The following is a 27,195-nucleotide window of genomic DNA, read 5'->3' as shown; positions in this document are numbered from 1 at the left end:
TGAAAATCATTTCTAGCATACCTCTATGGCAATAATGAACACATGGAAAAAATTAGCACTCAACTCCAAGCGGTTTCGGAGATACGGCTTGTCAAAATTTCACCCAGACCCCCCTTTTTGCTCTCGCGAGTCGCGTCGTTGAATTTGTTGCGTTTTGGAACACTCATATTTTGCCTTAAGGAAAAAGATATTAAGCTGAAAATTGCTACCTAGAGTGACTTTAACCCAAATAAGCAGAATCTGGCCTTAAAAACAGTGTAGTTCATCCACTTTAAAAGTTACAGGTCTCCCAAAACCCCTTTTCGTTTTGTCATATTTCACCGTGTACGGAACAAAGTTGATTCAGAGACAAAGTTGAATCAGAGACAAAGTTGAGTCAGAAACAAAGTTGAGTCAGAAACAAAGTTGAGTCAGAGACAAAGTTGATTCAGAGACAAAGTTGAATCAGAGACAAAGTTGAGTCAGAAACAAAGTTGAGTCAGAAACAAAGTTGAGTCAGAGACAAAGTTGAGTCAGAAACAAAGTTGAGTCAGAGACAAAGTTGATTCAGAGACAAACTTGAGTCAGAGACAAAGTTGAACTCGTCAGAAACAAAGTTGAATCAGAAACAAAGTTGATTCAGAGACAAAGTTGAATCAGAGACAAAGTTGAGTCAGAGACAAAGTTGAGTCAGAGACAAAGTTGAGTCAGAAACAAAGTTGAGTTAGAGTCAAAGTTGAGTTAGAGACAAAGACAAAGTTGAGTTAGAGACAAAGTTGAGTTAGAAACAGAAAAAGTTGAGTTAGAAACAGACAAAATTGGGTCACAGATTGATATATTAAAATGGTCACCAGTGCAATTATTTTGACTTCAAAACTTCTTTACCTTGAAAACAATTGAAGCAAATATTTGAAAACTCCCTCACATGCTTTCTTACTTCTTTCCCATTCAAAAGTTTGGAACTTCCCCTACTTTGTTTCGCTGTCTATTGTACCAATGTGAAAACTGTGCTTTTTGTAGTCTGTCTCTAATCTTCGTGTATTTTTCTGTAAATCTTTTCACACAGACATGTAGCACTAATTGGATCATTAGGTCATTGTCATCGTAATCGCATCCCGCCAATTAGGCAATCTATAGATTTACAAGGTAAGTAATTTGCTGCAATTTCACCTGATCTAAAGAAGTGTTGTCATTGATTTATCACATTTGTGCATCGATCCTTGCAAATATTTGGGGTTGTTATAATCCATAGACAGTAGAGATCCAGGTAAGTCCCATCACATGACCAGCAATAATATTATGATAAATGAAATACTTCCAACAAAATGTAATAACACAGAATTCTTCAATTTTACACACGAAGACAATTGGCATGGTATTAAAAGCAGAATTCAAGATTTACATAATGAGTCTGTTGCATAGTTCATACTGCAGTGATTGTTTTGATGAACTCTGGTAATTAAAGTTAAATATTTCACAAACTTGGTGATACATATATGATTTATGAGTTTGTGTAATGACCCCTTAATTCAAGGGGTTATGAGTGCTTTCTTCTCAGATTCTTTGTCCTCAGTTAAATTGGACAGTAACTCCTCCCACATTGTTTATAGGATGGGTATAGGGGTTATCATAATGTACTGGGTACAAGATATCCTGCTCCACAAGTTGAGGTTAAATTTCAAGCCATGGATGTTAAAGGAGGTTAAATAATGAACTGCATGCTGGAAAATTGGACCATTTTGGTTCCTGGTAAGACTGAGAATAGTATACTTTCTGGTGTATACAACTACATATATTGCCAGGGCCTTGCAACTCTTGTACCAAGGCAATACAAGAAGGTGTTGCCCCGGGGGGGCCACTCAAATATGAGAGTGTACGCATGCGTGACCAAATTTTTTTCGAACACCCCCTAAACAAGTTTTCCTCTGTGAGCAAAATGACCCCCTAAACAAGTTTTTAGCGCTTTCCCCAAAAATTTGACCCCTAAACAGGTTTTTGTCTAATTTTGACCCCCTAAACAAGTTTTTGTCTAATTTTGACCCCTAAACAAGTTTTTGTCTAAATTTGACCCACGTTACAAGTTTTGATGGATTTTGACAAATTGAACAAATTTGTAGGCCTACTAAGTTAGTAACTTTTCATTGAACACTAAAACTGAGTCCACCTCCTGGATATAGGCCTACCCCCCCTCCGGTATACCATACCGTAGGTCCTACCACTTTAAAATATAAATAATTCAGATTCGTAGCTTGTTACATGAATCTGATTGGATTCTCGTAAAGTAGTTTTGTGAGAATATACCAATATTTAGCGTAATTTATCATCATAGTTTATCCAGGCGCAACGTTAAAGCAGTTTTCACATCGTATTTGGTTCCGAATTCGGCACCTAAAGTTGATTATCGTGTCCTGATATCAGCGGCCCTTTTCATGCTTTCTACTGCATATATAATTTCCTAAAGTAATCCAGAGAAGGGGAGACTCGCAAATCTACCAGCAGGAGTAGTGAATAATGTGAGGAATCTATAAAGGTCCTAAAATCTTTTTGAAATACATATGATATTTTCATTCCGGATTTTCGTCTCCCGTTTGTCCACTGAACTATATACCCATCATCATAATCATGACGTCATTAATTAATATGCACGTTTTTTAATCTAAACGGTATTTTACATAGAAGTACGAGGCCATGGTTAAATCACATGAAACACGTCATGAAATATATTTGCATAACATAGTGCTTTAAACATTTATACTACACTGGAATAAACTTTTTCGGAATCGGAGTTTCAGCAGATTTGAAAAGCGGATTAAAATGGTACCCTAAATGCGTTACAAACGATTTTAAAACAACCCCTTTTCATGAAAATCACCGTTTTTGACCCCTTAACGCGTCACGCAGCAGAACGTGCCCAACCGAAAAAACACCCCTTTTCACGCGTTTTTTTGGTCACGCATGCTTACATCATTATATTTGAGTGGCCCCCCCGGGGGTGTTGCCAGCGCAAATGTACCTGTGTAATATTACATAAAAAAGTCTTTTGAAGCAGAAAAATAACACTGTCACTGGACAGGAGTTGCATATTAAACGTGAGTAGTGATTACACGTATAACTATAAAGACTTTTAAATTAACATCAAATTGGCCAGGGTGAAATTGGCACCAAAAAATGACACCGCCGTCAGTTTTGACACATGGTCAAATATTACGTCACTGTCCTCAGATTGATGTGTCAAGTCTCCGGTCCATCCCACTATGTGCTCTATCTGTAGTCTGTGATATTTCCCAATAAACGATACATACTAGTTGCGTTCACATTGTCAGACGTACACCCAGCGGAACTTTGTCAGCACAAGTTTCTAGGAGTAGCGGTAGGCGCAGACAGGAGTAGCGGCAGGCGTAAATTTGGATATTTTACTCCTGGCAAAAGTCAGGAGTAGCGAGCTAGGTGTATCTCCACCAGGCGTATTTTGTAATATGAACGCGGCTATGCCTGGCATTCAGTGTCCCGGTGTAAGTATTTTTGGTCCGAAGCTAAGAAATTACATTTCGTGCGGTTGAAAAGGGTTACAGAACACTGGGGTAAACACCAGAAGTGGTAGCCCATGTTTACGCTAACCAGAAGTGAATGCTTGGTGGAACTGGCCGGTGTAGTGCTTGTGTGGACACACGGGTGGAGTGGGGAAAATGTATGTGGGAATATTTATTCTGCATACTAATGCATACTTTCTAAAATATGCAGAAGTTACCCAACAAAAAGGTATTAGAGCATTTTATGCACAGTAGGATGGCTATTCTTTCAGTAAGGAATAATAATGACACTATACTTGAATGACTCTTTGACCAATGCACTTTTTCAGTCAAATCTCGTAAGTCACCTGTTCATAGACTGTAGCCTGTGTACTTTTAATCACTGGAGAGCATCCATGTATGTATTGCGTATCTAATCGACTCAACAAGCAGGATAATGAAGTTGGGGAAAAAGTGCAATTGCCTTCATTAACAAATGACTTCGAGTGTACTCAAGTGTATCATGAAAGAAAATACAACTCAAGATTTTACCCTTGAAATATGTGTGTAATTTCAAGTTTTCGGGAACATGAATGAAATCAATTTCAAGCTCTCAAATTGTAATTTGATGGCATAGATGATAACATACAGGATTGCTTTGATTGACAGTTTTCAACAAATTGGGGGAGGCAAATATTGAAAATTCACCCAACCTTTTTGTTAACCATTGGTTTCTATGGGACTGGAAACTGTCAAGTCACAGAGAAAATCTTCAAAAAGTCGCCCAATTGGGCTACCAAATCGCAAATTTGGAAACTGTGTAGATAATTGAGTTGAAAAAAAGTATATAATTACCTTCAAATAAAATAATTAACAGGCGTAGTCAAGTGTGCCAAGAAAGAAAAACAAAACATACCCTTAAAATATGTGTGCAATTTCAAGTTTTCGGAACATGAATGAAAATTTTAAAGCTGTTATTGAAATTTTGATGGCATAGATCGATAACATTCAGGAATGCTTGATTGACGGTTTTCAACAATGTATACCATTGAGCGCCGTGCATTACTTTTGCCACTGTACCCCATGACTTTGCACAAATGGGTTAGATGCACTGCTGAATTGCTTTCTTGTGGATTTACTCATGAAATATTGACAATATGTGATACAAGAGAGCAAAATGACTTATTTTCAAGCAAAATCCATCTCAATGTTAAAAAAAATAAAATATATTATTATTTGCCCATGTACTTGCAAAAATATGCTAAATCCTGTCAATGGCAATGGGTCAGCGGCATGTCCATTACCTGTGGTATGAATGACTGCATCATCATAAACAGGGCTCGGCCGCACAAAGATGTATATACGTCCATTAGCATGCCATATGAATGACTGCATCATCATAGACAGGGCTCAGCGACACAAAGATGTATGTCCATTACCTGCCATATGAATGACTGCATCATCATAGACAGGGCTCAGCGGCACAAAGATGTATGTCCATTACCTGCCATATGAATGACTGCATCATCATAAACAGGGCTCAGCGACACAAAGATGTATGTCCATTACCTGCCGTATGAATGACTGCATCATCATAAACAGGGCTCAGTCGCACAAAGACGTATGTCCATTACCTGCCATACGAATGACTGCATCTTTAAGGTAGCTGCCTCGGATACAACACCCTTGCAGAAAAATAGCTCCTGTGTCAAATCAATCAGGTCTATTCATTTAAATCTTTAACATAACAAAGAAAAGTATTTTCCCCACCTATTTTAAGAGTCTTATAAGAATTGTAACAATTCTTATGTTTTTCTTTATTTTTTGAAAATTCCCTAAATTTTGACAGTTTTTGATTTTTTTTGCCCACTTAAGAAGGAGCTATGGTTTCCAAACTTTCAGGGATGGTAAATAAGCTTAATATCTAAATTCTCTCGTCAGTTTTTTTTGGATCAAGTGTTTACTTTTTGAAGAAAATTATTTTTTCCATTTTTTATTTTAGGGAATGTTGGAAACACTGTAGCTCAAAATAGAAACACTTAATTGGAAAAAACTGATGAGATAATTTAGATATTAATCTTATTTAGGGACCGTTCACAAACACTTGTAAGGGGGGCCTGATGCAAAAAGGGGGGCCCTGAACATTTTTGACCCTCCTAAGGGGGGGGCCTGAAAAAAATGACCACAAATTGTCCTGGAAAAGTTGAGTTTCTATGCTTTTCTATGGCGTTGACCCATAATTTTCATGTCAAAAAGGGGGGCCCTGAAATTTTTGAGGTCTGTGAAAGGGGGGCCCCGAAAAATTTTCGCGATGAATTTTTTTTGCATCAGCCCCCCCTTACAAGTGTTTGTGAACGGTCCCTTACCATCCCTGAAAGTTTGGTAACCATAGCACCCTTCCCTGTTGGCTAAAAAAAAACCTAGAATTTAGGTAATTTAGTGTTTCTAGAAAAAATCATTAAAAAGTACCAACATTCCTTTTAAATATATACTTTAAAAGTAACACTAAGTTAGAAAATAAATTTGGTTTGTATTATCCTGTGATATATTGACAGCAAAATGAAACTTAAAACTTTTATATACAACTGCTATAAAGGAGAGAAAATCAGTTTTAATAAAATCTTTGTTTTCAAAAATGTGGCTATTTTGAGAAATTGGCAAAGTGCAAAAAGCCCTTCCCTGTAGTAATTCAATGGGATTTTGAGATGACAAAAAGTTGCATAAATCAAAAACGCTTTTTTGGAAAAAATTAAAACTTGGCAAATCAGGTTTTTTTTATCAATACACACATCCTATATAAATTTCAAGGAGTTCTGAATGTAATAGCCTCAAAAACTCCCCTATTGATAAAGTACATTGACCTATGAGCACCCCCTCTTCAATTAATGGATTCAACCAAGCACAAGGGATCTGGCATCACAATAGATCAATGACCAGGGTTGCCAAACCCGCTATTTGGTAGCCCAATTGGGCGACTTTTGAACATTTTCCCCGCGACTTTTGACAATTTCCTGTCCCATAGAAACCAATGGTTAAGAAAAAATTTGGGCGGACTTTTCAACATTGGCTCCCGTGATTTCCGATAGTTTCATGCCCCATAGAAACCAATGGTAAAGAGAAAAATTGGGCAACTTTTCGATTATTTGACCCGCGATTCGGGCTGAAATCTTTTGGCAACCCTGGCATCACAATAGATCAATTACATCATCTGCAGCCTTCAGCCATCAATGGCCATGGAAATGTATTCTTCATCAACACAACTTTTCCTGTTTTTATATTGTTTCAGGTATGCCAGATATCCTTGTCTAATTTTATCATAATTATGCCAATGTTCCACATTAAGTTATGATGGTTGCAAAAATATGTTTGTAGTTTGCAAAGTTTTGATAACTTTTAGATAACTTTTTGCAGTTTTGTCTGAGCACAAATGAATTGAGATTCAGTTAATTGATTTATTTCATACTTTTCTTTTTGGAATTTCCTTTGGTCTTTTTTATTCCAAATTGCTTCCAAAAATATTAAGTGATTTGATATTTTGTTCTTACATTTTGTATGAACACTTAATTCAAAATCCTAAGGTAACTTGTCATGTTACAAAACAATTTTGGTTTTGTTTGAAGTTCACACTCATGTTTAACTTTCAAGATCATCTATCACAGTTTGAACTTATAATTATTATTTGATTCTTACTTTAGTTTACATTTTCATCTTTATGTTGTTTATTTCAATAACATTGAGTGAGATGGTGATCATATATTGTGTTTATTATTTATATGTTTTATGACACTTTTATAGAAAGAATTGGTTGTATGCTCGGCATCATTCAGGGCAAATTTAAGTGTTAGACAAAGCACTTAAAAAGGCATGTGATGCATATTTGATTGTCATTCTTTCTGGTATAAAAGAGTCAGTTTTGTGTATGCATTTTATTATGTTTTACTTTTGTATATTATCATATTTTATATTTTTCTTATTTCTTGCATATAATTTGAGTAAATGATGGTGTACTTGATAAGGAGCATGGTTACGCATGCATTCCCTTCCACACTTTCGTGTGTGGACTCCAAATCAATAACCTCATTCCTCAGAATATAGCCAATAGATTCAGTGTTGCCAAAACTTTTCAGCGTCAAGGCGCGGCGCATTGACTCGCCAGGCCGCGGTAAAGGATTCTCAAGTAGCCCAATTTTTAAGCTTCCAAAAAGCGCCCAATACCGGATATTTGGGCGGATTTACCCGAATTTAGAACGCAAAACACCCAATTGGGCGGAAAAGCACTTGACTTTAAAACTACCGGTACTTACTGGGAAGTTACTGACCGATCAATAAATGGTCACAAAACCCATTGTAATTTCAATTTGGAGCTTCAAAGACTCAAAACCTTTATAAATCGGCTAAATTGAAAGGAAAATACATCAAATTACTGCCATGCCTGAGACTGGCAAAAGTAGCCCAATTTTAGACAAGTAGCGGCATGCTTTTTTTAGTAGCGGCAAGTGATCGCCAAGTAGCCCAATTGTGCGCCTAAGGCGTGGCGTTGGCATCACTGAATAGATTGTATTTACTTAAGTTGATTCAGTGAAAAGTTCTTTTACTACATGTAATATTAATAAGAACATTTAGGCCTTACATGGATATTACAACAAGTTAAGCTTCGGTCAATTTCAATGTGTGACTCAACATGTTAAAGTTTTAAGGACTTTATGTAAATGAACTTGTATGTTCTCTGGTTCTATTGAATGATAAGTGAGCCATTGTCACTCGTTGCTATGGGCCAAATGTTGCTATGACTTAAGTGGAAGTCATTGTGTTTGAAGTTTATGAGCTCTTGAAATTTATGGTCTTTTATTAGTTATGATGTGCAAAGTACTTTGTTGATTTTTAAGATTTGAATATCTTAAGATCTGTGGTTGGCATAGGTTCCTGTAATTAGGGCCTCTAGTTTTATTACAAATTAGCATGATTGGACTTGAAAACCAAAGGAAAGCTTGGTTTTAATTCGAACTTGTCTTTATCTTAAATAACCAACCATGAGATTGTTCTTTTAGTAATTTCTATGCTTCATTATTTTGATTACCTTAGATATTTTGTTTATGGTTTTAGGCCAAGTAAAAATAAAAATATGTTTCTCGTCCAGGTTTTTAAAAATTACGAGGATGAGGGGCTTTTTATTTTCTATTTTTTATTGGAAAACGTCGCTAAATACCTGTATTTGGCACCATATTTTGGGTATTCGAAATAAAGATTGATATCTGAGAAAAAGGAGGAGGCCCTTTTTATTTTATTGTTTTTAGAGGTAGGTCTTGTGGTCACAAAACTCTTCTTAAATGATGTATTATGCATTTACAAAGCTGTAAAAAAGTTTCAACTCCTGAAACATCTTTTTCAACAAGTTATAACTGCAAGTTTACATAATAAAAAGAAATTTTCAAGGAGGGTGCGGACGAGAAACATGTTTTTTTTTTTACTTGGCCTTACCAACAAGTTGTTTGGATATGTCTTTCTAAGACATAATTTATCAGATCTAGTAAAATGATCTGTGTCTTAATCATTTTTCTTGTTTCTCTTAAGAAAAATGTTTCTTCTAACATTTTGCTTATACATGATTTATTTGTTTAACATTAATATTAACATGCATGCTGCTCAAAAATTCATCAATGTGTTGCAAAATAGACTTGATGCATACAGTCTCTTGTGATCTTTAGAAAAGGGTGTGCTGACCATACAAATCTATGGTGAAGTGATTTTATGATTGCCTGTAGCAGATATTGATTTTCTCTTAACTTGGTGCTTTTGGTGCTTCCAAGTATTTCTAATTAGGGTAACTTGCACTTAAATCTATTGAGCTGGCATGTATGTTCAATTAAAGGACTTAACTTTAAGTTTTAGTGTTCATTGATTCTTCTTTTGTTTTGGATTCCTTTTCTGACATTTTGTTATGATTAATAATTAGTTAATCCAAAAATATATTAAAAACAAAAGAATGACATCATCTGCAGCCTTCAGCCGTCAATGGCCATGGACATGTATTCTTCATCAACACAACTTTTCCTGTTTTTATATTGTTTCAGATGCAAATAAATTCTTTGAGAAATGCAATACCAATCCATGTTTACCACTTCGTTCTTATGGGCATCTTTATGAACATTTATATGACATTTTAAAACATATCCGGAAAGGCAACAACGCGAATAACACCCCCACGGTTAATCTAACCCGAAGTAAACATCGGTTACATGAGCATGACACCGTAGCCGATAAAGCCACCTTAAAGGCAGGGCTCAGCTGCACAAAGACATGTCCATTACCTGCCGTATGATTAACTGACAGGGCTCAGCGGCACAAAGACCTATGTCCATTAGCTGCTGTATGAATGACTGCATCATCATAGGCAGGGCTCAGCGGCACAAAGACGTATGTCCATTACATGCCATATGAATGACTGCATCATCATAGACAGGGCTCAGCGGCACAAAGACATATGTCCATTACCTGCCATATGAATGACTGCATCATCGTGAGACAGGGCTCAGCGGCACAAAGACGTATGTCCATTACATGCCATATGAATGACTGCATCATCGTAGACAGGGCTCAGCAACACAAAGACGTATGTCCATTACATGCCATATGAATGACTGCATCATCATAGACAGGGCTTGGCGAAACAAAGACCTATGTCCATTACCTGCCGTATGATTAACTGCATCATCATAGACAGGGCTCAGCGGCACAAAGATGTATGTCCATTACCTGCCGTATGATTAACTGCATCATCATAGACAGGGCTCAGCGGCACAAAGTAAAGACAAAGCTGTATTTGATATTAATCATGTTTTTTACATGAGCTAAACATTGTAGATCTATAGAAACTACACAGGAAGTACTACCATCATATCCTATAAGGAAGTATACAGCTACGGGCAATTCCAATTGAAATTCATACACCCGCTATGGAAGACATGACCAAAGTCGCCCACACAGGGGGTGTAGATTTCAAATGGAGTCACCCCTGCATGTAACCCTGGGATTTCACACTGCCTGTATAGGGATTTCAACTGGGATAGCCCTGTAACTCACAACTTATCATTACCAATATCAGCCTTTGAAGAAACATACATACATGCACCACAGATAAGTGTAATGTAGGCAAGTACAGAAACTGAACTTGAGTGTTGATCATCCACTATCTCGCAAATAAAACCGATTCATCACTTAACAACACTATGAATCAAAGTATGGTGGAAGACTATACCTTAACATATGGCCGGCCTCTTGCACGAATCATATTGCTACCAATCCTGATCGTAATTGGCGTAGTCGGCAATCTTCTGGTCTGCATAGCCGTTTGGAAAACTCCTAAAATATGCAAAGTTATCAATTATTTCATCGTATCTCTTGCCGTTGCCAACCTGCTGGTTTGTACCATCGTGCTACCGCTGGCTATTCATCAGGAATTCAATGATATCAAATGGAAATTGGAGAGATGGGTGTGTCATATGTGGGTGACTATGGACATCTTCCTCTGCACCACATCTACATGTATATGGAATCTGTGCCTCATTTCAGCGGACCGATACCTTGCTGTGGTGAAGCCTAATCAGTATGCCAAGTGGTGTACTCCTCGTAATGCTGCGATTTCTATTGCTGTTGTTTGGACTCTGGCACTTATTGTAGCACTTATGTTACATTTCAGCTCTGCTAATATCGAAATAGAAACCTGTACAGTAACCAGCAGTCCCGTCGTTACCGTACTCGGCACGTTATTCGCCTTCCACACCCCGTGTGTTGTCATCCTTATCCTGTGCTGGCGAATTTACATCACGATTAAACATTTCACGCTGCGTCGACGCACGTCTACTAAAAGCAGTGTTGGTGAAGACAGCAGTGCTGGGGAAGACAGCAGTGCTGGGGAAGACAGCAGTGCTGGGGAAGACAGCAGTGCTGGGGAAGACAGCAGTGCTGGGGAAGACAGCAGTGCTGGGGAAGACAGCAGTGCTGGGGAAGACAGCAGTGCTGGTGAAGACAGCAGTGCTGATACATCTGTGAAGCACACCACAGTTTCTCCTAGTCCCAGTATCTCAAGAACCAACAGTTTCAAAACTGTTGATATAAATACAATAGACAGATCTATTGATGAGTTAAGCAGTGATGGAACTGCACGCATGTCGACACGGAAAAGAAAGAGTATCTTCAAAAGGAGCAACTCCATATCTATTTGTAAAGAGAGAAAATATGAAATCATGCTGGCCATAGTTGTAGTAACCTTCATCGGATGCTGGTTGCCATTTTTTGTAGTTTACCTACTGCAGCTTAGCAACTCAAATTTTCCATTCCAAGCATTTAATGCTTCTACTTGGTTAGGATGGAGTAATAGCCTAATCAATCCTTTGCTCTATACCATTTTTAACCAGGACTTTTGTAAAACATTTCAACTGAGATGAGAACTTTCACTCTCGTAACTATACAGATCATTTATATAGGCTAAAAAAATATATTGTTTGGTTACCATTCCAAGACAAAAATTTGGAGAGTCTGTAGGTTGATCCTTTTTTCATGGGTTCTTCCTCCATTTTTCTTTCATTTTGAAAAGACTAGTATCTACAAATGCTTGAACATTTTATGGTAAAACTTAATAGGACTGAATTTAAATGGAAATATTTCTTGTTTTTAATCAAATATGCATATTAAAATGAATAATATGAGTGAATAACAAATAAAATGTCCTTGATACTGTCAAAAATTAAAAGGTGACTGAAAAAAACCAACCAACGAAATGAAAGGAAACATGCTGTTTAAAATAATCATGATGGACTTGGTCCAAATGTTGCACAAAATTTGATGGGCGTCTTCATATTCATGAAGGATTTAGGGATGGATTTTTGCCAAACCAATAAACCATAGTGTCACCATGAGAACTGATAAGACATTTTACTCTTGTAAGGCAATGAAAACCCCTCTGTTCTAGCTACAGGCAGACAGAGCAATTTGGGCAAGCTTATTATGAAAACTTCCTGATTTTTTTTTTTTCAAAATCAAACCAATTTGGCTGTGTGTCACAATTTTAGATTTTGTGCACAAGAATGTGCAATTCTGAATAATTTGAGTAATTTTGGATCCAAAATGGAGCCAATTTGGGAAAAAATACTTCATTTGGCACACCGTACCCAATTTCCAGAGAGAGTAAACACTGCTCTGAACCCATGTCAGGGGAGGGGAGAGGAGAGGTGTGGAGGGAGGGAGAGGTTTGAGGGAGCATGTAATGCATCCTCCCACCCACAAAGAGATCCACTTCTCTGAGAACAAATAGAAAATGATGAACTATCACAGAAAAATTCCTCAGTTTTCTCCTTTTATAACATACGGACTAAAGGACTCAAAAAGTGTATTTTTAGAGGGGAAATCCATGCACATATGTTCTACCCCTGAATAATAACAAAACAATACAATGCAATCTGCCAACCCCCTTTAAGTACCCAGTTATTCATGCCAAGTCTGAAAGACAGGAAAGCTATGTTTGACTCACCCCCAGAGCTCCATCATCAGTGTCTGTCTTTGTCAAATACAAGGCATTTAGGCTATTCCAGAAATTAAAGGCACCCCCCCCCCTAAAGAAGACATGGGATTCCCAAAAAATTTCACCATTTTTTTTGCTCTGGGGATCCCCCCCCCAAAAAAAAATTGTCATTATTTTCACAACCCTAAAGAAGACATGGGAATTCCAAAGAAAAAGGCACCTTTTTATTTTAGACTTGAGAATTCCTCCCAAAATTGCCTGTCTTCTTTAGGGACACTGGGAATTCCCAATTTTTTATTGCCATTTTATTAGCAGAATGGCAATTCCCATTTTTTTGGATAAACTTTTGGTCTGGGATTTCCCAAAAAATTATTGTACAAACTTAACATGTCTTCTTTAGGGGGTGCCATTAATTTCTGGAATAGCCCATTGTCACTGCAACCTGATTTCGCTGCTGCCATTGAAGAATGAGCTCACCACTTAGCAACTATGTAAACCTGTAGATTGTATGTAATTTTACTTTTCATCACCCTGCCAAATATACAACTCCTATAACACTATTAAAAATCCCAGGTAAACTTGAATATTAAAGCAATAATTTGTGATTTACATGAAGAATAGATTCCTATTTAAATATTAGTTTTTGCTGATCACATTGTCCGCTTTTAATTTTGAGCCAAACAAATGAGGTAAAATGAAGAAAATTGCTATTTCATTCCAGCGCCTATATACAATGTGTGTATTAGATCGCCGATCGTATTGTTATGATTATTGGTAGAGCTTCACGCAGCTGGGATGTTCAAACAAGGCGTAAGACGATTGGCTATATACACACAGTGTATACGTCAAGATGTAAGATGAATAGCGAACAGTTTATACGTCACTAATTCAATGATACACATGCACGCGATGTGTGTTGCATGTTGTCCTGGGCAAGATTAGGCTAACATTCACTGGAGGTGGAGGGACACAGAAAATATGGCATTACTAGCACTATTGCCCTGTTACAATGATCTTTCAAAGTAAAATGCTAATACACATTTCAATGCATCCAAAGGTCCAGGGAAATTAATGAGGAGTCATTGGAGCCGCAAAAAATAATAGAACTGACAATAATTAGAAATATCACAGACACTTGAAAGAATTCAAAATGAAATTGATGCCTCCATGCTCAAATACAAGAATCTACTGAAACAGTTACCAAACAGTAGTTTATTGAAAGGGTTGTCCTAATAAATAGGTCTATCACCGAGGTTGAAAATGATGGACAACTTGTTGACAGGTCTTATGCTGGTTTCATACTACCCTGCCGCTTGCCGCTGAGCGGCGTGGCGCACACGTATTGCAGACAAACGGGCACAATCGAGGCTTGTCATTGGTTGAAACGCCCTGCCGTTCGACGCAGTGGCAAGCGGCAGAAAAGTATGCTGGAGGCTTTATTTTGCATCCTCATGTTCACATGTTCACAGTGATTCATTTCCATTGTCAGTAAACAAACAAAGATGAACTCCACACAAATTGGTAAACAAACACCTGGATGCACTTGACATTCACAAATAGAAGGTTAATTTACAGGTTGATTTGGCACCAAAATACCATCACGAATGTCAATGCCACGGCAGAACAGCATGCCTTCCCATGATGCATTGGTGATATTGTGCTATAAAATCACACTAGGATCTACAGCATGCTCATCTATCACGGCAGTTCTTTAACCCTAATACATTTGTACATTCATTAAATGACCTTTGAAAATGTGTGTACAAAAACTCATACTCAGCAACTTGAGGTCAAATTTTTCACTATGATTGTTTAATTGAGGTTTTTCACTATGATTGTTTAATTGAGGTTATTGAACTATGCCATTGGGATGAGGCTATTGTGGTCCATAGTGATCTTGCTATTGTCTGCTTTATAGAGCATCAGTAGGGTCAAATACATCTTAAAAGTAAACCTCAAACCGCATTTTTTGGCATGTAAAAACAAGTCAAAAGAAGGAATATAGTTCTCAAAAACTTTATTGTTGGATTTTGGCAGTAACAAAGCATTCTAGACAGTGCAAACTATGCCTTATTTATAAGACTTCTAATATTTTAAATGACAAACAATTTGAGGATTTTGAGACCATTTTTGTTGTGGAATTGGAGCACTTTTAGTTTCTGACCCCTGTGTAGCCAAAAATACTGACCGCTCCCATGGCTTTGACTTTTTGTTTGTAACTCAAGAACAGTATTTTACAGATACATGTAGGTCAAACTATACTTTTTCTGAATCCTTGCGGTGAGAGGAATACTTTGGTATTTCAAAATTGGGGTAAGTTTGAAATATGATCCCTGTGTTGACCTTTGACTGTCCCCTATGCTCTATGGGTCACTTTTTATTTTGGGAACATCTTGAATGTGGTTTGGGACCATCTAAGGAACCTAATGGTCACAAGTTTGGGTTAGTCCAGCGGATGCAAAGGCAGTGGTGCTAGCTCCCTGTCTATTTAGCAATATTACAGAATATGTACTGCTTATATTAAGATTCTAAAATAATGAATGATGGGATGGCATTTTCCTATGCTGTGGAGAATACCTTGCCGGTGGAGCGTGCCCTTTTCAAAGACATTGTTGTCTTGTTATGCACATGGTATGGTCATGGTAAGGTGGTTGTCAGTGTACCATTTCCAGCAAAGCAAATTGCAAAACATAAATGTACAGGCCTTCTTGCAGTCACATGTATTAGCTGTGTATTTTGTTGACACACATACATTTTAGAAGCAGGTACATTTGTAAAATAGGTGAGAGGTAACCTGCATGCATGAAATGCTCCTGAAGAGATTGCAGATTGGCATTATGTTGTTATCTTTATTAAAGTTCCACCAAGATTGTCAAATATGTAAAATTGAAGAATTTTCAGCTAATAACCGTGTTAATCAAATTCACCTGTGACAATCTCACTGAAAAGTCCGGGGCGATCAAGTTTGGGTCCAAATTAATAAAATGTTATGAACAAATACATCATAATTTCCTCAATATTGGCCCTCCTTGCACCCTGATACACACACTAAACTATCATGAGTAACTTACCCATTACTTTTGTTCCATTTAAAATCATTCTATTCCATTACCTGGTTGATCTACATGCCTAACCTGTGGATTGTTTATACACCTAGAGGGCGCTATGACCATTTCACTGTTAAACATTTAAGTTAAGGGGGTACTACACCCCTGTGGTAAATTCGTGACTATTTTTGCATTTTTCTCACAAAATAATAATACACTGGTAACAAAAGTTATGTATATTATTGGGGCAAGGAATCCAATTACTAAACTGAAATTTCAGTGACTAAAGACAAGCGGTTCAGTTTATATGATAGAAAATGAGGTACATTCTAGTGGTACCTCTTTTCTTATCATAAATAACGAACCGCTTGTCTTGGGTCACTGAAATTCCAGTGTAGTAATTGGATTCCTTGCCCCTATAATATACATAACTTTTGTTACCACTGTGTTATTAGTTTTTGAGAAAAATGCAAAATAGACACAATTTATCAAGGGTGTAGTACCCCTTAATAGTATGGAATTACAGACATGCCATCACATGGCAGCATGCCTGTATAACATTTTTGCAACCAACAGGAGTATACAGAGTTCCATGTTTATCAGCTGATTACATTCTCAAGAAATTCTGAATAATTGAGACCACGTTTATTTTAATTTTAATCATAGTCGATAAAATGAACCACTTTTGGTGACACTTTCAAACAAAAAAAAATCAAATCATCAAATCTTTGCAAGACTGATCTTCCTCATACTTTGTTCCCTTAAACCCAAAAAACAAATGGTGTCCACCGCAGTTGGCTGGAATAGTTGACTGACAATTTAAACAAGACACAATTAGATCCAGGGGGGACAGGTTGGTGTATTGGTCCAAGCATGAGTCCATTTGGTGTTCTAAGCATTTGCCTGTCACACTGCAGAGTCCACACCACCAGATCACACCACCAAGGTAAATGACTGGTAAGAAAATCAGTGTTTTTATTGTGAGAACCACACCAGGGTTGATTTAATGGGAAAAAAACTTAGAAAAGAAGGTTGATGTGCCTATTTTTTTGTGATAGCTGTACTTTGTGGATGGTTTTCTGAAATTTGAGGCACGTTTTTTGTTCTTCTTCACCAGATGACGTCACTACATAGAATCAGCGTGCTGTAAGATTGACAGGATGTACATAGTATTCGACGCGTCACTGCGAAAAATCAAGCCGGTTACCTACCCAATATTTGTTGGTTATATGGTACAAGATATCATAAACATTAGGAAAATGGTGTTTTGAATGAACCAGGGAGGTTTAACATTGAGAAAACGATCAATTCCTCCATACCTTTTCACACAGAAATGAATAGAAACTCTATTTGGTGGCGTGGAACCTGCACCTGGCCCCAGGTTTAATTCCACGCAGTGTCCTAAAAAAATCACTGACAATTTGAATTTTCTCCAAAATTGACCAGTTTTGAGACCGCTCATTGTGTTTTTTCCTTCAGCTAATGATGACTGTCTGTCAAACCCCTGTTGAAACAGCGCATCCCTGAGAGGATCATTATGGAGTTGACTATTACACGTAAAAACAAAAAAAATCCAATATTTTACTGATGATGCAAATGTCGAGCCAATACGATATCCGATCTGAGTATTGGTTCAGCCCTATATAATATAAAATTTTTATACACCCAGTTCTCGGGCACAATGTATTAGTATTGACATGGGCTGAAAGGGAAAGACAATGCTGATGGCTGTGGTGTGGTGTTCACAAGCAATGGTTAATTGTTGTTCAGTAAGAAGGAGAAAACTGATTCTTACTAAACAAAGTTGTGGAAATTGCTAAACATTGCTCATCTGATTTCTCATCAAATGTTTTACAATAAACTTACTTAATTCCCAAAGTTTTTAAAAAGAAGTTAAGGTAATACAGACTAGTTCAATTCTGTTGAGTAACTGAAATCAGACTTGTCAGTTACACATACTGTTCTGCCCTCTCTAGCCCCAGCAGACCTTTTGATATTGGGGGCACACTTTATTGTACACTGACAGTGAAGAACTGGTCTCTCCACAAACCATGACACATGAATTAAAAGGGTCTACTACACTACAGACATGAATTCTCAGGCAATATGTATTAGTATGATAGTATACATGTATGTATTATGCTGAAAGGGAAAACATAGCTGATAGTAATACTGCTCACACAGTACAAGCAAATACATTTTCAAGAAGTTAATTTTCAGCAATAATCATAACTGATTCTGACTAAAATGTATCCTGAAAAAAAACCAGTTGTTTGACAGATTAGAGTTCTTGTCAAACCAGGGCATAGATTTCGTCTTGGTTTGCAAGAATCAAAATCCTGTATGATACAATGAGAGAAGTTGATTCTCGCAACCGAATCTTAAGAGAATCATTAAGAGAATCGATTCTGTCATTCTCGTCAAAATCTAGGCCCTGCAAACCATGCTTATTTCCTGCTACGGCATTGTCAAGCCATGCTCATTTTATATAATTGATTGATATCACATAACATGACCCCAATTTAGGGTTGGTCATTTGGCACTATTTCTCAGTTCTCAGCAACAGGACAATAGACTCGCCAGGTTCTGTTCCGAGAATAATCGGGTTCCACTCAGGCAGTAATTAATTCATTGTTTGCTATATATGCTTTTGTGATGATTTACGTCTACGATATCTCTTCACATGTGCCTGCAAGAACCCAACCTGATCCGATTTCAACCAGGTTTGAGGCAATTCAGATTTGAGATTGGATTGGGAGAGCAGTTGGGAATCAAAAGACTGAGGAAATTAAGGTTACACTGACAGGCTTAATTCAGTTTTTGTTCTTCAAAGATGGTAGAATGAGCTACGGATGTTCAAATCTCTCTTACTAAACTGATCAATTTTTATATTGTTATTGTGCATTAATTTGTTCGATTTTTGGTGACACTTGATCAGAAAAGCTACTGCCGATACATAAACAATTCTCCGTAAACAAAGTTGTGGATATCATCAGAATAGGTTCTTGCCAAACCTTGCTCCTATATACTGATTCTTTGTCTCATGATATCATAGCATTTTATCGCTGGTGTCACTCATCAGTGACAACTGTAGATTTAGAGAAACACTAGTACAGACTGTCAAACTAACAAAACAAACCTGTCAACATTACCTTATACTGCATAGCAGGACATTTTCCATTAGGGTTATATTTTGTGCTTCTCACAGTTTTTAAGCCATATTATAACATTTGCTGATGTGGACGCCCTCAATATTTTTCATAATTCTGTTTTTTTAAAAAGATTATATGTACTTTAGTAAACTAACAAACCCTACAAAAATCAAGACTTTAGGTGTTGTAGTTGTGTCGAAATTCAAGATATACGCCAATCAAAAAGAAGTCAAAACTGTGAATGAAACAAACACCTAAATTCTTTATAGCTGTTAAAGCTTTCACAAATTTGAAACCCCTAAAATATCATGCTATGCAGTACCTCAACACTTGTCTTTAATTCACTTACCATGATATTGCTAAACCAGAGCCTGTTCTCATGTAATCTGTACAAATAAGATGGGATGGCGATACCGATGGCAACGGCACCTACGATTCCAACAATTATGCTGATCTTTGTCAAGAACCAGGACATTGCCGACGAGATCTCGTAGGAGTCCTCCACTTGTACGTCATCGTCATCCTCCTCTTCCTCATCCAGGTCCTCTCCTTCGTCTTCATCTTCATCCTTGTCTTTATCTTTTGCTTTCTTCAGATGTTCCTTATGAGTCTGTTTTGGCCTTGCAGGTGTCTGCTCTGTGTCTGCATTATATCTGTGACAATAATCAAGTTAACGATATCAGTGATCAGTGTTCACATTCCATCCCAGGGTCTGACCTTAGGTATCTGTTTCCTACTAGCCCTTTGGGCCAGCGAGATTGTAAAGCTTCTGGCCCGGAAATAGATTTCGTGGCCCACCTTTCTCAATATTTGACAACCAAGTAAATTCCATTTTTTTTTTTCGGGAGATATCCCTACTTAAGCAAATTGTGGGGCATCATATAAATTATATCTAAGTACATCAGTTAAAATAGTCCAAAACAGAAATGTTTTGTAGACTCCTAACCGGAGCGATCTGAGTGATACCCTGGTGTATGGAGTCTTGTAAACTTCAAAAGAAGATTTATAAGTAGCCTTAAATGGACATAACTATTAGCCGGTTCTGATTCTGGGATTTTTATGTGTTTTGACGCAATTTCTTCCATGGAAAAAAGTATATAGTGAAAAGGGTGCTTTGATGTAAATTACACAAGTTCTTTACCCATTATGACTCTCATCCAGCTTTTCATCTCCACCAGGGCCAGGATCCTTTGGTGTCTTTGTACGTCTTTGTCTCACCATCTTGTACCAGCTATGGACAAATTCCAAGTTGGGTTGCCTGGTCACATTAGATCCAATTCCAGGAAATCTGTCAAATAAACAGCAATATGATATAATGGCATAGTGTCATTTAGGGGGGAAAGGGGTATGTGCCACACCCACCCACAATAAAAACAAAAAAATTTAAAATCGCATTGAAAGCAAAGTTCAGACATCATTATTTTGCATCACGTCATGTAATTATCAACAATTTTTATTTATTTATTTATTTATAACATTTGGCCAAAGCCAGGCTAAGCCCAATAGTGCTCAGAGGCTACTAAATTCAAGGGATGTCATCCGGATATGATGGGACAGGAATATGAGAAGAGGTCCGATTTTAGATGCAGGAGGAAAACCGAAGCACCCGGTGAAAAACCTGTGAGGACGAGCATGGATCGGCAACCAAACTCACATGTGGCACCACGGTGAATTGAACCCCGGCACAGCGGTGAGAAGCGAGTGAGAAGACCACTACACTAACCCGCCCTCCCTATATGCAATGGTTTGAGAAACACAATAATTATTTCAAATCAAAAAGATCAAAGCAAAAGTAGAAATGTTGCGACATATAATTGGGCTTACAAAAAAAAAGTTCTTTAAATTTCACTGAAAGTAGTACTCATTTATTTCAATTTCACATGAAGCAATGATTTGAAAAACCTACTGGCAACCCATCACATGGCATTACTAAATATGCTGTGCACATTAGCCGTTGTTTCTTTCATGGAATTGGAATTTTTGATATGTATGTACTTTGTAATGTTTTTTATAAACACAGGCAAAGAAAATCCACATTGTAAACCCCAACTGCATTTTTTTTATTTCACTTGATCACTTGTGTTCGCAATTTTTTGTTAAAAGGGAAGATACCCCTTGTTGAATCACACACACAAGCAACAAAACATCATTTTGTGTAGTTGCAAAATCGATACTTGAGGCTTGAGTTGTGGGGGAATTCCTTGTTTCATGCTATAAGCTGAAAATAATGCACCCAGGAAATCAAATTTTTCGTCGCCTAATATGATGGATCATTAAATCCTTTGTTAAAGATAGATAGTCCTCATTCATAGTATTCCTTCTTTCTATGCTTTATTAAACACCACCATGTAGATATGCAAAGTATTAAGGGTTCCAAAATGAGCGTTTATTGCGTTTCGACAGTATTTTTTGTGGGACATGAGAGCACCTCAGACCTATCGAATTGCATTCTGAATACGAAGCATGTCTTTCTGATATCAAATAATTTTCATTTTTTTGAAAATCACAATATAATACAAATTTTATGACAAATTATAAAAATTTAATATTTTTCAAATTTTGATATATAACAGTCCTCGAAGTAAATTATATAAATCTAATGATATATTCTTAAAGTGTATGTAGGGAGGAAAAGCCGACGGTCAATTGAAAATTTTGACCTTTCATATTGAAGATGGATTTTTTCCCAAAAAGACCTAATTTTTTTGGTGTTTTGGGAAAAAAATCCATATCTTCAATACTGAAAGGTCAAAATTTTCAATTGATCGTCGGCTTTTCATCCCACCTACATACACTTTAAGTATAAATCATCAGATGTATAAAGTTTACTTCAAGTACTGTTAAATATCAAAAATATAAATTTTCGCCAGCCCATCGGGCTGGTACCTATTTCTGGGATGGGGTCAGTTTGCTCAAGAGATTATTTTTTATTGGTATTGGAATGACTTTTGTTTAAAACTTTTTGTGGTTGAATTTTTTTAAAAATATTTTAATTCGATTTGTAAGGAAAAGTAAGTATGTTTTGCAGTTTCAACGAACGAAAACGAGTGAGTATTACCAAAGTTATGTTTGAACTAATTAATTATGACTTTAAAAGTTTAAAGGCCTAAATGTAACAATAATAGTTAATATATATAGCATCATAGAAAATCTGACATCACCTATGATGTCATATCAGTGTCCTTGACCGGGGTCCTTACTCCTTGACCACTGAACAGCGTGATATCATGTTGATAACAGATCTATAGAATCAAAATCTTCATCATATCCTCGGATCATATCACAGATTCTCAACAATCTGTGATCATATGGACCATATTGATGTGAAAGTAGTTATCTATCATATCCTGTGTCGTTTTATGGATAAAAATGACTCAAAATGTTATTGATGAAATGGTTGCTATCATAAACATCAGTTTTGTCTTTTCAACGGAAAAAATCCGATGCAAAATAAAGTTTTTAGGGCCTAGCTATAATATGGGCATAATTTATGCATATAGTATTGAACAATGTACCCCATTTGACATGCACTTATAGATAAATAAATTGTCTTACTTTATTAATTTAATAACTTCTTTATTATAAATAAAATGACACATAACTATTTGATTCATAAAATTACATTCAACAAAATGATTGAAGAGAAAACACAAAAGGCACTAGGCAGACTGTTATAGAATGGAGTATGTAAGATGCCATGTCCATAGCTTCATGAGGAGTTTCCGACTAGCAATCAACATGATCAGCACATTCAGAAAAACACAGTTTAAGAGTGAAGATTGTAGTGAGTAACCAGTCCTTTATAAATGTGCTGGCCACTATCTATTATAATATAGTAGGCTTAAACTATACATTGCGAATTAATTAAGTTATTTTAAAATAAAATGTACATGTAAGTTAACTCAAACCGCAGTGTATATATCGAAAGCAGTGAAATCGGACATTCCTAAGCGAAGATATTGAGTTCGTAAGTTCTGGTATTACAAAATTGGAAATTGAGATATCGTGGGTAAAAAGCTGAAAAGACAAAAAAAACCAACGACAACAACAACAACAACAACAACAAAACAAACAGACCAGAACAATTTGGAGTACATGTAATGAATTAAAAGAGTTGACATGAGATTAGGAATTAATGTTTTCTGCTGTTCAGTGTGCATGTTCTCATCGTTGATGGTTTGGTGGACTGTCATGTAGATGTAAGCGTGATCCTAAAAATGCCTGTCACATTGACCAAAACTAATTACAAGACCTCGTCTACATTGAGGCTGGCTTTCCCTTTTAAAGGGAATTTTTATTAATGATTTGCCATAAAATGTGTATTAAATTGCGAATTTCAAAAAATCAAAATTATTTGATATCAGAATGACATTCTTCGTATTCAGAATGCAATTCGATACGTCTGATGTGCTCGCATGTCCCAAAATAAATACTGTCCAAACGTTCATACCCCAGCCCTTTAAGCAATGAGTGAAATATAGTAGACCATCAGGCCAAATGCCAGTAAAAAGCTGGTTTAATCAAAAGGTTTAATCCAGTTGTAGGCACACATGGCATGCAAGAAATTTAATCCAGTTGCAGGCACACATGGCATGCAAGAAATTTTGATACAAATTCAGCAACAAAACATAGATAAGTGCACTTCAACCGTCAGCATCAATCATTTTCAATAATGTACAATGTAAAGGCATATTTCGAAAAGCCTCAGAAAAGGTTAACTATAAAATTTTATTTTCATATGAAACCTTGACAAAAAGTAAAGCAGCAAAGTACAACTTGATCAGATCCCTGATCACCCTTCAGACCACAACTTGTCCAAACAGTGAGTGTGTTTAGTGCGAGCTGATCGAGAAGAGGCGAGTAGCGCCAATAGGCAGTAGATGGCTTGTAATAGCGCAGAAGCTACTGTCCACCACCTCAGCCAGACCTGCAACCAAGATTTATTTGGGGGTCGGGGTTGATCTTGAAAATTAGAGCACGGGGGGGGGGATATTGAAAAAGTGGACCTTTTTTCCAAAAGTTACGACTTCTTGAAAAAAAAGGCATAAAAAACATTTTTTGCTCACTACAATCGCAAATAGGACATTTTGTGTCAAAAAAGGGGACTTTTGGGGGACTTCGGCAATGGGGGTGTGCCCCTTACCCTCTCTGGTTACAGGCAGTAGCAGGGTTCAAATTTGTTAAAAAATTTTGTGTAGCAGTTTTTGGCTAATTTATCATAATCAGGATACTTCCATATTATACTAAATCACTATAAAAAGTGCTATACAAATGCAAAATTGGGTAGCAGTTGCTTCAAAATGTGGAGCAAACTGCTACGCGATACAGCCGAATTCGAACCCTGGGCAGTAGACAGCATGTGAGTAGTGCAGAGGCTCTTTACTATCTCTAACGGCAGTGCTACAAAATGTGCGACTGTGAACATAGCAACATTCAATTCTGTGCCAAATCTCAATATGGACAGAACCCTTATGTACTAGCTACATGTCACATAATAATTTATTATAAGCCTCATTTTTAAAATAAAATTCATAAGCTTAAGATACTGGAGAGAACCCTCTTCCAACGAAGGTGAATAGCAGTGCACGGTGTCGTGTTATCTATACGTGCACTATGTACAATGTATGAACACATACCATAGACCTACATTTATTACTTACTTGATATATCCTGTAGATTAGTGTCAATCTTTAACTACACGTCAACCTTAATAATATGCTGTCCAATATAGCCACATCCACTAACACACACAACACTGAATTCACTAACCAGTATCAAGGTCTATGATGCAATGAAGCATGTAATTCATACTACCTATGAACTTCATGAAAAGTCAATTTTCTCATTATTGCACTGGCCTTTTGATGTCAATGCCAAAAGCTTCCATGACAATGGCCTTGGATTTATTCCAGCAAAATAAACCTTTGAACACTTTTCATGAATTGAAAGTGATATTTACTAAGCATTTGAACAAGGATAAATAAAATACCCAAAAACTTGATAGATAGCACATGTGCTTACTATCGAGTGCTTTTGAAACAAGAAATTGTACCAAAGTCTGGCGCTTTACCAACTGAGGTAATGGGGTTGAGACACACATTTGCAGGTTTACTTGTTTGTATATTTAACCATGTGTATCGATGATTTGCTCAAAATCAAACACTTTTGTGGATGTGGCTCTTCATGTTTGCATATAATGTTTTAAAAGTGCTCGATAGTAAGCACATATGCCAACTATCAAGTTTTTACGGTAGAGCATTTTAATAAAACCTTGCTTTTAAAAATTAATGGTCTAGTTTCAAACTATTTACAATGAATTGAGCTACTAATAATTGTAACTTCTTGCAAAAACCTCAAAATGCATAGTGTATCCTACATCAGTGATAAAAAAAACAGTTGATCTACAACAGGCTTCCTCAAATAGATTTGTTGAAGCGCCACATGAAATAAAAAAAAACCTGCAAAGCGGCACTCAAATGCAGCGAAGTCGTGGGTGGAGTCAGTGCCCCCCTCTGAAGCTATCGATTTTTTTTAATTTGAGGTGAAAATGACGCCATTTGGTGCAATATTTTGTACTATTTTAGCCTGTCTTTACAAGGATAACATGGGAATCGCATTGTTTGTTTATTTTTTTAAAAATCTAAACGGCGCCATGCGCCACTCGGGAAGCAACGGCTTGCTACATATGGTGCGCGCGCCGCTATTTGCGGAGCCCTGATCTACAATAAAATAGTTGGCACACTTTGGCAATTATGTTGGAACTCTTCAATGCTGCTCTGAGAGTTCAGTGAAATAAGTATACCCGGTAACTATGTTTGATGAGAAGTACAAACCTTCCCCTTTCCCTTTCCCTCCCCCATTCCCCTCAACCAATGTTGGGGGGACTGGAGAGCCCAATGTCAAAATTGCTTTCATCAACATTGAATTGGGGGAGAGGGGCAGCGATTACAGTTATTATGCCAGAGTGTGCCAACATTAATTTCTTTGATGGTAGGTTAAATGTCATCAAAAATTGTGTATTGTAATGTCCCTGTTTGGATAGTTCTAAACAGTGTTCTGGAGTTCAGAGGTGATTATTGCAAGTAGGATGCAGTGGCATAGCCAGGTTTTCAGAACCAGGGGGGGGGGAACAACTTGTAAATGTACCGACGAAAATATTTTTTGCCGACAGGAAGTTGTGAATTGTTAGGGGGTACTACACCCCTGGCCAATTTTGTGCCTATTTTTGCATTTTTCTCAAAAATTATAGTGCCATTGGTGACAATTAAGTATATGCATGTTGTAGGGGCAAGGACTACAACTATTGCTCTGAAAATTCAGCAACTCAAGGCAAGTAGTTATTGATTTATTGATCAAATACTGGTTTTCCCTCATTTTTGACTGCAACTCCACAACGCTGTCTTTGCCGAAATAAAATTTCCAGTGCAGTTGTAGTCCTTCCTTGCCCCTACATGTATAATATACTGTATTCGTTCATAAGCGCCCATACCCCAATAAGCGCCCACCCAGGGTATTTTTAATTTGCTAAAGGATACAGTGAAATAGCTTGAGGATTTGAAGTCCTGTGAAAACTTGCAATACATTTACTGCATCAGAAAAGCTACTAGATTGTCTAAATTTGTCTAATAAACGGCCCTTACGAAAAAATTAGGTAAACACCCAAAATGACTTTGTAAAGCGCCCTGGGTGCTTATTGGAATGAATACAGTACATATCTTACTTGTCACCAATGCACTATAACTTTTTAGAAAAATGCAAAAATAGGACAGGGGTGTAGTACCCCTTAACCCCAATTTTTTTATGATGTATTTGAGCGACATGTTCTTTGTTTCTTCATCATGTACCGGTACATACAATATTGTCTACTGTTGACCCCCAATTTTTTTTTGGCCAAGACCCATTATCTACCGACGGCCTAAGATGAACCAACGGCAATGATGAGTGGGGGGGCACCGGCCCCCCCTGGCCCCCACTGGCTACGCTACTGTAGG

The 27,195-nt window shown here is 37.1% G+C and overlaps 1 protein-coding gene across 2 annotated transcripts in view; it reads right to left on the bottom strand.

Annotated features, from left to right (window-relative positions):
- The window catches only part of LOC140157020 (protein C-mannosyl-transferase DPY19L3-like), a 157,688-nt gene that overhangs the window by 109,027 nt on the left and 21,466 nt on the right, over positions 1-27,195 (bottom strand). The window contains exons 1-3 of one of the 2 annotated variants that reach the window (XM_072180079.1): positions 24,865-24,972; positions 20,346-20,492; positions 19,554-19,857 (exon numbers count right to left, since the gene is read on the bottom strand). In XM_072180079.1, the coding sequence (XP_072036180.1) occupies positions 19,554-19,857; positions 20,346-20,425 (384 nt within the window). In that variant the 5' untranslated portion in view covers positions 20,426-20,492; positions 24,865-24,972. Of the gene's footprint in view, positions 1-19,553; positions 19,858-20,345; positions 20,493-24,864; positions 24,973-27,195 lie in introns of those variants that run through there. The other variant, XM_072180078.1, reaches the window with a different exon arrangement.

The sequence above is a fragment of the Amphiura filiformis genome, chromosome 7 (genome assembly GCF_039555335.1).
Source record: "Amphiura filiformis chromosome 7, Afil_fr2py, whole genome shotgun sequence".
Classification (NCBI taxonomy): Eukaryota; Metazoa; Echinodermata; class Ophiuroidea; order Amphilepidida; family Amphiuridae; genus Amphiura; species Amphiura filiformis.
This window is presented reverse-complemented; position numbering and strand designations above follow the sequence as displayed.